Below are 11,286 nucleotides of genomic sequence, written 5' to 3'. Positions count from 1 at the left end.
CCCCCCAAGAGCTGTGTCTCTAGTTGCATATATAGCAGAGGATGGCCTAGTTAGCCATCAATGGGAGGAGAGGCTCTTGGTCTTGTGACGATCATATGCCCCAGTACAGGGGAATGCCAGGGTCAGGAAGTTGGAGTGGGTGGGTTTGGGATCAGGGCAGGGGGAGGGTATAGAGGACTTTTGAGATAGGATTTGAAATGTAAATGAAGAAAATATCTAATTAAAAAAAAAGAAAATTTGAATTATGGCCAAAAATTAAATACACCGAATAGTAATATCTGCTGAAAACACTTATTTTTATTAGAAACAACATAAATACAGTCTAACATATTATTCAAAAAAACAGTTCTTTTGTATTTTCCCAGTTTAATTAACACTGTCTCTTGACACAATAGCTTTTCACACATCAGTAAGCACCAAGTGTTACTCGCTAAGGAAAGCAGAGAGGGATTAACAAACATGGTGGAGCACAAAGGAGTGGTCTCAAAAGGGCGACTGACCAGCTGGCACAGTCTTTATTCTGGCTTGCTGTGTCTTAGCTGGATCTACTTCTACATAATATTTCTGCCTTAGCCCCTGTCACACAAGTTACTAGAAAAGAGACTATGTATCAAAGAGTCTATAGGTCATTAGAACAAGTGGGTAGATAAACAAGGTTGAAACATTAGTTTTATTCTAAAATAGTCAAATAATTCATGAAAAAGCTATGGCATTGCTTACGTATCTTATAGCAATTTTGACTTTTCACACTATGGTCTTTTCAATGCCTAAATATTTAATAAAAAGAGAAATCTCCTCCATTTCTCTCTCAATATCTTCTACCAGTGTGCATAGCCTTGAGTAATGACCAACATAAAAATTAAGCCAAATGTAAGGCCACCTCCACTGTCCTTGTAGTGGCTGTTATCCCCTTTCTTTAGTGACTTTGGTATTTTTTTATTGGTTGTATAAAAGTGGATGTAAATCTGAACGCTCGCAGTGAAAAGCTGAAATCTCTCTTTGGAAAGTTGTCCGTTAACGTGCATTTTTTAGGCATTTCCCTTTATCTGTGCTCATCTGTGGCTCCCCATACATGAACTCCTCACAATTTTCAAGTTTCTAAGTTTATACTTTTTTGTAAAGACAATTCAGTTATATAAATATGATTTATTTTATGTCTGTTAGGCTTTTTAAAATAAATATATTAATAATTATGCATGCTCTCAAAAGCAGATGGACCCCATGTTTGCTGTGGGTTATTATCAATCTTGTTTCTTCATAGCACGCAAGAATCAGGTGATCCTTGGGGTTCTCAATTGCATTACTTTAAAATTCTTCCATGTGGTTCCAGCCACGCATAGTCATATAGATACTGTATGCTCAAAGATAACTTACTGAAGCTCGTTCACAGAACTAAGCTCTCCCCTGATATCTCCACCCCACCCCCACCCCATACATCTGAAAGTATTCCAAATACTCTCTGGGAGATAAATAACAACTTTTAAAGATGCTTAACACCACAATATGGAATTTGTTGGCATGACTCTCACAATGCGATTACTCCAGATACTGTATTCAAACTGTATGGGCCCATTGAAAAAGTAGATATAGCCTAGGAAGAAAGAGAACAAAAGAAAAAATCTCAGACTTTAAAAATATTAGGATTTACTGCAGCTAAGATTGGAGATTTAATCTGTGATAGTCCTTTGCTAAATATTCAATTGGTTACTTAGATAGCAAACAAAATATCCTGTTAGAATCAATGAGAATTTTACTTAGCTACTACCAAGTGTGTGAACAACAGATGTTGAACCTCAGGATGACCTTAAGTTACATGTAAAAGTGTCAAGAGGCAGAGGGTTATGTCAAAATTCATATTAGGGCTGGAGTGAAGAGTAATTTATAAAGATTCATAATTATCATAACTATACAGTTATTTTTACTTTAATTACAATGGGAATTATCAATTACAATTGGTTACTGCAGTGCCTGAGATTCACCTGCGACCCACCAGTTCATGCCAGGCTGGCTCTTCATTAAGTTTTATACCTTTCAATCTTTATTTTTTAAAAGGCTACCAGAGTTTTAATGCATTGCTTATAGTTTAAAGGATATATGACTATAAAAATCAGGGAAGCCAGCAATCTGAGGGAGGAACATGGGAGAGATTAAGGGAGAATAAAGAAGCAGGGGAGATTATGTAAATATACTCTATTAGAGGTATTTTAAAAATATATCTAAATATTCATAGATTACATAAATTATGCACTAGAATTAACTGTCTTGTTACAAGTTCTAGTTTTGAACGTTCATATTCAGAGATAATTCCCATTGTAATTAAAGCAAAAATAACTGTATAGTTATGATAATTATGAATCTTTATAAATTACTCTCCACTCCAGCCCTAATTTGAATTTTGACATAACCCTCTGCCTCTTGACACTTTTACATGTAATTTAAGGTCATCCTGAGGTTCAAGATCTGTTGTTCACACACTTGGTAGTAATTAAGTAAAATTCTCATTGATTCTAATCAGGTTATTTTTTTGCTATCTAAGTAATCACACAGAAACAATACCTTAGTGAGCATGCATATATAAGCCATTTGAATTCTTTATTAAAATTCTTTGTATATAAAAAACGTCTGAGGGCCCAGAAGCCCTTTTATAAAATCAGTGCAATGTAACTACTTACCATTTTTCTCATAGACAGCATCTACTTTGTTGCCAATTCCAGGGAATTCCTCTTCTATGAGGCGGGGATAATCTTTGTCCATAGTCTGGTTAACATCATCATAACTGTTTAATAAGAAAAAGAAAGTTGTATTTATCAAAAATGCAGGAGAGAGGATAACAAGAAGGAGAATTTGGGCAAAGAATTAGAAGGAACAAAATTGCCAAAATTAAGAGATGACTTCGCCTTATGAAGAAATGTATGGGTGGGAGAAAATAAATATTATGGATGGTCTGTATGTGCATGAGATGTCTCTCTGTGTGTGTGTGTGTGTGTGTGTGTGTGTGTGTGTGTGTGTGAAATGGGTTCGCAAGAGCTCATGTGGGCTTTAGTACCAGGAGGAGCTGACATGGAACAGGAATTGTGCACATCCAAAATAAAGCATGAGAGGGTATGGAAGGGGAGCAGAAGGCAGACCGCAATGGATGAACAAAATACAATGTCACATATGGAATAAGTGAAACTCAGGGCTTTGTGTGCTAACTTAAATATATAAACATGTCAGTAAAACCACCCCTGTGACTGAAAACAAAGTATAGGAAATGGTTGAGAGCAGCGGCAACTGCAGATGCCAACTCTGCCCCATACGTGGTGGGTAGAGGGATGCCTCACCTCCACACGTGGTTCTCAGAGAAGAAGAGGGTCTTCCCCGTGTTCTCAAAGTGAACCGCAGCGCTCAGTCTCTTCACCTCTTTTGGGAATCCCAGGTCAGATATTTTTCTGGGATAACCTTCCAGAATGTCATAACCATTCAGAGCCCAGAATTTTCTCCCTAGAATCAGTGAAAGAGCCATTTTAATTACCAAGGAGCATACGTCAAGGTATGGGCATGTAAGCATTTACTGACATGGAAAACTGTGTAAGAAGTAATATACTCAACGCTGGTGTCTGAAATAAAGAAATAGAAACCTCCTTCCAACAAAGACAGGATTTAAGTCTGGGACTTCCTGTTTATCAAAATAGTCAGCCAAACATCACAACAAACTTGTCAATTTATTGGAGCTGAATGAAAATTTACTAAAATTTCTAAATAAGGAATAACTAGGACAGTGAAATAGATTCAAAATTCAAGTTTTATATCAGTAAAAGTTTTTTTTCTTTAGAAAGCAGCTACATTCATGTACAAGAGTCAAGAAATAGGAATGCCATTGGCAGAACGTTATGTGATACATTGTGGTCATTAACCCAGGGTAGCATTTTCACCCCCTACTCCCACCCCATGATTATTACATAGTAGGGGCTGGAGAGATGGCTTGTGGATGGAGTGCCTGCTGTGGAAACTCGAGGACCTTTGCTCAGATTCTGAGCACTCATATCAGAAGCCAGGCACTTAGCACTCTAGCACTTGAGGTCAGGGGTGTAAGCAAAAGGACCCTAAGGGATAACAGGACAGTCAGCCTAGCAGGGGAATAAAAGAAGCAGAACATAAAAGTATATCTAGGTTCTGCCTCAAATGTGTATAAACCCGGTGAAGGACTAGAAAAGTAAATCAGGATGTGAACTTATTAATAGAGAAGAGAATCTTGCTTAATTTTTTCCTGCATTTTCAAAATACACACTATGTTTCTGTGGCATGCTATTAAAAAAAAGATTAAAAGAGAAACCGGAAATGAGTGTGACAGAGCAAAGAATAGGCATGATGACAATGACCTTTCCCCTTTTTCCTTTGCATTGCTGGGGATCAAACCCAGAGGCTCAATGTGCTAGGCACTGAGCATGCTTCCATCCCATGATATAAACCTTTTACATACCAAACTAAAGACATTTGGTAGGACAGGCACAGGTGCTTTATAATTTTCCTATATTATACTCTTTTCTAAATTTAGATATTATTTTGGTAATGGTCTTGTTACTAAGTCTCTGGTAATATCAAGTTTATCACCCAATTATGTCACGTTGGCCACTTGGAAAGCCTCCCTAATGGCAGTCTTACCTCTAAAGATAAACATAAGGTCACGGGATGGATGTTCATATGCAGCATCCACATGGTTGGGAAGTTCTGGCCAAAAGGACTTTGTCAAAAAGAGCTCAGCCTCAACCTGCTGAGGGTGCAGGCGCCAGAAGAATCTAAAGCAAATGGCAAAATAGTTTGTTAAATTAAGTGAAATAATTCTATCCTGCTGATGACAACTATCCACATCAATGCAGACAAGGCACTACAACTCATAAAAGGGACAAGAGTAAGCCATTTGTAGCCAGAGGTCTTCTCATTTGAAATGTCACAGAGCCTTAGGAAAGGCTCTAAACTTTTTTTGGATCGAAACCATGCTTTATTCAACTTTGTAAATATTTAGAGTGGCAAGCAACATTGCCATGCACTGTTAGGTTCTAAGAATGTATCTTCCATGATCTCAAGAGCCATGCAAACCGATAAAGAGGAAACACTGTGGAGCATGGAATTAGATTTGTAACAGAGGTGTTGGAGATGGTATCAGGCCACACATGGAGTCATGATGCATGAAGAGATTAACACACAAGCAGGCTGCTTCCACCTACAAATTTGAAGTTAATATTTCACTTATCATTACCTATAGTTTCTATCATAAATCACTCCCTCTTTGAAAATTCCAGCATAGGTATTTGAATCAGTCTCTCCATCTTGAAAGAGAGTAGTGCAGCTATCGGTAAATTTACTAATGCAGAATTACTTTCAATAGTTTTCATGTCTTCCAAGCATATTAGATTTCTACTTTTCCTTTTTCTTATTAAGATTTATCCACCAGTTATTTGATCTAAAACATGTAAGTAAAGTGCCCTTGGGTCTACTGTTTCTGTGTTACCCTTGGGAAGTTTGACAGGTGCTTTGGTACTTTGCAGACAGAGTTTTACCAGATTTTACGCAGATTTGACAAAGGAATCTTAAGAATACCTGTCTTTAAAGATCATAGTTTCTCCTCGGAGACTGGTAATGGCATCAAGGGATAGGGCTGGGTCACACTTCTCTGGTGTTTTGGGATGCTTAGGGTTGGGGTCTTCATCGCCTGGACCTGCAGTGACAAAGCAGATAAGAGAACTTTCCCAGTGTCCTGAGCCACAGGTGAAGCTGATTCTTCTGGGAAGAGCAGCAAAGGGCTCCTTGCAGGAAGGTCAGTAGTTCTTGAACTCTTATTCCAATACCCGGCAGCCCCCGATTCTTTTCTGTAGGGTGCCATCTTTCTGTTCTCACTGCTGTCAACTTCTTCAGAATTCTTCTGAACTATAAATGAACATTCTTTGAAGTTGATAATAAAAATCCAAGGTAAACCCAAACCCTGAAACCATTTCTGCCACACGGTAACAGCCTACTATGTACCCTCAGAGAGCACACTTCTCTAAGTCCAGTTCTCCAGATCTCCACACGGATCCTTCTTTGACAATTTCAACAACTATTGATGTCAGTTGACTTTGCTTTACCAGTTTGCCACACTGCAGCTCATCTAGCCATGACCTCTCACATGTTTATAACTTTTCCACAGCTCACATGTTGGGCAGTAACCCCATACTGATTTTCCCTCTACATAATTCTGTCCACAATACCGTGGTCAAAACTTGGTGGAATTAAGAATTACAAAATAAACTTGCAAAGTTCCTTTGCCACCATCACGTTTATGCCTTTAGTCACATAAGCTGTAATAGTCTGTTTTAATCCAGAGGTGTAACAGTGGGCTAGGGTGGTATGAACAAGTTTTCTGAGCTAATTCTCCAAGAGCATTTGTACTGCTGTGAGCAGTGGCTGTAATTCTATTTATGACACAGAACCCAGAAATAACTGTTTGGGTTGACATTTAATTGTTTTGTAAATATTATTGGAAAAATGGATGAAAACAGAGGAAATTCCTCATTGCAGATGTTCATTAAAAACCACCAAAGGCCCACAAGAGGTTCTTCTGGCAGCAAACTGCAATGTTTGAACAATGTCGGAATTTACAAGCGCTGTTTATATTCTCTTCATCATTAGCTCTGCTGCTGTGCACAGAGTCTTTAAACTCAACAGAGGTCAGAAGCTTCATAATTTAAATGGGAATAAGAGTATAAATACAAGGAAGAGCGGCCTGGAAAACAGAAATGAATTGTTTTCTACCCAGACAAGCAGTTTGCTCTCTCATTTTGAAAACATGATAAATGAATTATTAGTGTAGAAAGAAAAGGTACAACTATTTGCCAATGTAACTGTGTTCATCAGTTTTGCAACTGGTAGATTAAGTTTTACCATAAAGAAACTGAATTCCTTGAACGTCATCATCAGGAAGCATGAAATGGCTTTTGCCAGTGTAGGTATAGATGGGAAACATCAGGGCTCCTGGGTCCTTGGAGTGATCCAGACCTAGGGAGTGGCCAAGCTCATGGGCAGCAACAATAAACAAGTTGTAGCCTGTAAGAAAAACAAGAAACAATGAGAAAGCAAGACCCTTTAGTGAGGGGAAGATGAAGGAAACTCTAATCTCTCCATATCTTTTCCTAACTCAGCATCTTACTCTTATAGCTAGTGATCAGTAGCTTAAAGGAAGAGTCAAAGTGTTGATTCGAAATAGTAATCTGTATTACTATAAGAGCTATATCGTTCTCCATAAAGAATCAGTTACCTACAGTGGTATCAACAGCTTTCTCCCAGATAATTAGTAGTCAGTAGAGAATAGAATAGTTCTGATTTTTCTCTGTCTTCTCTAGCCAGGTTAAGTGAGAAGACAGAAATGATCCAGAATCAGCCATATGGGGGTCACATGAGGTCCCACATAGCTTTAGGCTTAGCTTAGAACATTATTCAGAGGGATAATGAACATGCTACTGTATTTCCACTTTTCCTCTAATAACTCTCTGCCAACTTTTAGACTGTTATTTTAAATTGTAAGAGTGCATGGTAAATGGAAAATGCTGGGGATGTATCTCAGTAGTAGAGCATCTGCCTCGTATTCACAAAGGCCCAATCTCCAGCACCACAAAAAGCAATGCCCCAAGACAGATGAGAGGGGGAGCTCGAGCCAGTGTTTTATTTGCTCATTAAATATACTTTGTTATCAGAGCCAATGTGTAAAGAAAATAAACTGACTTGCACTCAAAGGTCACATGGTTGGGATGAACAATAATTATTGCAGTGAATAGTAATTAGTCACTTAACTATTTTTAACCTTCATCTGAAAACTTAAGTCAGATTTTTCCTGTATATATTTTCAATTATTTCAACTAAACATTTCAAACCTGTGATTCATGTAAGAGTCTGAGTCTGGGACTTACTGTGACTTTTAACAATACTAGCTGCTCTTCTCAGGAAACCCACTCTTCTTATGAGATACTAAAAGCATGAATATGTAAACCATCCCCTTCCCCTCCAGAGACAGGTTAAAAGTATTGGAGAGGTGGCATTCATTGTGAATGGGCCAATTTTACTCTCACTTGGGCAGGAACCCACTCATTCATTCATTCATTCATTCATTCATTCTTTACTTATTTACTCTCTTAAATTTTTTGAGACAGAGGCTCCCAATACAACTCAAACTGGACCCAAATTCATGATCTAACTTCAGCCTCCTGAGTGCTGGGATTATAGCTGAACATCAACCATGGCTTCCATTTTATTTAAGTAAATAATAAAAAACAACTTCTATGATGATTGTTCTTAGTTGCTCTAACTCAGAATCTCTCTTGATCCAAAGTTAAATCTTACTTTGAATATTCTGAGGCTGTTCTTGGTAAGTTAATATCCCAATTATTTTGAGCTTTTAAAAACAAGAAGTAGCTGAGAATGGTAGCTACAGAATCACAGATCTAACTACTGAGAGAATTTATTGAACACTTAGTTTCATTTTACTCTCATAAATACAACCACACCTGCACACTAGCTATTTTGAGTAAGATGTCACCTTGTTTTTGAAAAGCAGTGTTTATGAATGAGTGCTGAGTCGGGCAGTGTTGGCACATGCCTTTAATCCCAGCACTTGAGAGGGAGAGGAAGATTTCTGAGTTCGAGGCTAGCCTGATCTACAGAGTGAGTTCCAAGACAGCCAAGGCTATACAGAGAAACCCTGTCTCAAAAAAACAAAAACAAAAACCAAAAACCAAAAAAAAAGTAAGTAAGTAAATAAATAAATGAATGAATGAATGAATGAATGCTGTAGGAAAGTCTGAGACAAGTAACGTGCCTAATGAGGTATAGAAGTTTAACTAGCCTATGCCATTAATATTTCAGCCAAAAAAAAAAAGTCTATTTCAAATAACATCCAATATAGTTGTGGACCATAGCACCAGCCATGATAGTTTTTAGAGATAGATTTATAAAAAACTATATTTCTTTAAACAGCAAAACTATAAACCAAAGAAAGAAACAGAACCATGCCTAAAAGAGAAGATGTTTGACCCCATTTCAAAAAGAATATTCTTGAGGTCATAGCAAGAAATATCATATAATTTATTCATATTTAATGATTTGTACAAAAAAAGTTTGGTGTGGCACCAATTAGCACAAAATATACTTTTGTTATTTTAGAAAGCATAATCAAATGCTAAACACGATTTGCTTGTATGCTTTCTAACTGTGTCAGTGAGACTATATCCAGTAACATGAGCTAAGTCTTTACAAGGAAGATTACCTTTGGAACTGCTTGTCCAGGTTTCATCATCATCAAAATGGGCATCCCCACCATAGTTTGGTCCAGGAGGAAAAGCGTGTGCCAGAAGACCAGAAGGTCCATCAAATGGGTAGAAGTCACCATGTTCTATGCAGACAGCAAGAGTTAGAGTCCCATTATATATACTGTGCCTGACTTGGCAGCTTTTTCAAATGCTTTGAAATTGGTAAATGACTGGTGAAAGGAATAAAAAAAAATGAAAGCAAGGAAGGATTAGTGTATGAGCATGTGTCTAAATAACTCCACACCCTTACCTTTAGTCCCAAAAGATATCATGATGTCAGCAGTGCCATCATAGATTCTGGTGAAATTCAGTGGTGTCACATCAGACCAGACCTTGAAGGCTTTTCTGAAGGCCTTCTCCACTTCAGAATGGGACATATCAGGAGTATAGTTCACAATCCTATTCAACATAGAAAATGTCAGCTAAATTTTGAAAGGTTAAAACTGTTTGTAAAACATACTCTCTTAGGGACTGGTGAGATGGCTCAGTGGCTAAGAGCACTGGCTGCTCTCCCAGAGGTCCCGAGTTCATTTCCTAGCAATCACAAGGTGGCTCACAATCATTCATAGGGCTATAGGGAGATCTGATATCCTCTTCAGGCAGGTGGCTGTATATGCAGCAGAACACTTGTACATTAAATAAATACATTAAACAAACAAACAACATAGAACAAAAAAAGCAAATATACTTTCTTAGAATATTGCTTTTCAACTTGAAATGGCTGCTTTAAAGTTTCCATTAGATATAATAGGTGCTTTAAAAGAATTAAATTCAAGAGTTCTGTCTAATATTTAATCACTGTCAAATAAATAAATACCTTGGCACCTTAAATTTAACATATTAAATATAAATTTGTTGGCAGCTAAAATCTGGCACTGTAGGGTCTGAGGAAAGAGTGGAACCCTCCATCTTCAGGAACATCATCATAAATACAGCAAAAATTTTTTAAATTTCTTCCCTGACTTGTGGTTTCATTTCTACAAGAAATATCTTGAGACACTCACCAAAAATAATGTTGGGGCTAGCATTGAGATAATAGGTCTTACTAATTTATTAGTTTTTTATGTTGACTTACAGAACTCATTTAGAAATACGTGTAATATAAACTTTTTAATTTTGCAGAAAAATGCAATCAGATATTAAATATAAGTTACTTCTGTGCTTCTTAACCTTGTATTAAAGCTAATTCTGAACCGAACCTCCAATTAACTACTCCAGGCCTACTTAACGTCAGACACGTAGAAGAAAAAAGTAACATATGTGAGGGACAGAGCCTCTGCTTTACCTGTAAGTTAAGTTCGTTTGGGACCATTTGAGTGTTCTAGGGAAAACATTGTATTCACCCACATCAGGCACTCCACATCTTGGTTTTCTCATGATGTCTAAGGTGGGATCATCAAGTTTGCCAGTCACCTCTAAGCCAAAGAAAGATTGCATTTCTCGGAGCCTGTCAACTGTGGAGGTCACTGTAGACTTCTTCAGGATTCCCGCAAGAGTCGCAGGATGGTAGTATGATTTCAAGTAGTGCTAGAAAAGAGACCAAAATAACCAGCTTTTAAGAGAATAGGGATTTGAGAAATGCACTACAGTGCCATCCTTGGCAGAATACAGTACCTCTGCAAACACAAGGTCTTCCTCAGACAGGTCATCATCATCATCATCACCATAGGGAAGGGGCAGGGACCAACAGGGAGTCCAGCTCAACAAGAAGAAGGTGGCCAGGATAGCTGAATGCATGGTGCCCAGCAGTGCCTGGAGTCTCTCCTTCCCAGGGCAAGCATCTTCTATTTTATAGCATGATAGTGATGAGTCACCACTTTGGGGTGTGTGTTAACTTCCTAGTGAGGCGAAGGTAAACATGCTTACATGGTATTTTTTTTTCTTCCTAAGTGTGGTTTGTGGCAGAATCTGAGGGAAATGGAAAATGAAGGCATCTCTACTTTCAGTGGGGGAATATCAAAACTCATCT

General features: G+C 37.9%; 1 protein-coding gene across 1 annotated transcript; it reads right to left on the bottom strand.

Moving 5' to 3' along the window:
• Positions 1 to 275: 275 nt before the first annotated feature.
• Positions 276 to 11,095, bottom strand: Mmp13 (matrix metallopeptidase 13). Its single transcript, NM_008607.2, has 10 exons — positions 10,932 to 11,095; positions 10,603 to 10,844; positions 9,568 to 9,716; positions 9,275 to 9,400; positions 6,901 to 7,062; positions 5,581 to 5,698; positions 4,645 to 4,778; positions 3,324 to 3,483; positions 2,673 to 2,776; positions 276 to 1,591 (listed from the first exon to the last, which is right to left on the bottom strand). The coding sequence occupies exons 1-10, from the start codon at positions 11,052 to 11,054 to the stop codon at positions 1,491 to 1,493; spliced, it is 1,419 nt and encodes a 472-aa protein (NP_032633.1). The 5' UTR covers positions 11,055 to 11,095; the 3' UTR covers positions 276 to 1,490.
• Between the last annotated feature and the right edge of the window lie 191 nt (positions 11,096 to 11,286).

Source organism: Mus musculus, chromosome 9 (genome assembly GCF_000001635.26).
Source record: "Mus musculus strain C57BL/6J chromosome 9, GRCm38.p6 C57BL/6J".
Taxonomy (NCBI): domain Eukaryota; kingdom Metazoa; phylum Chordata; class Mammalia; order Rodentia; family Muridae; genus Mus; species Mus musculus.
The sequence above is the reverse complement of the archived record's forward strand: the minus strand, read 5'-3'. Positions and strand labels throughout refer to the sequence as shown.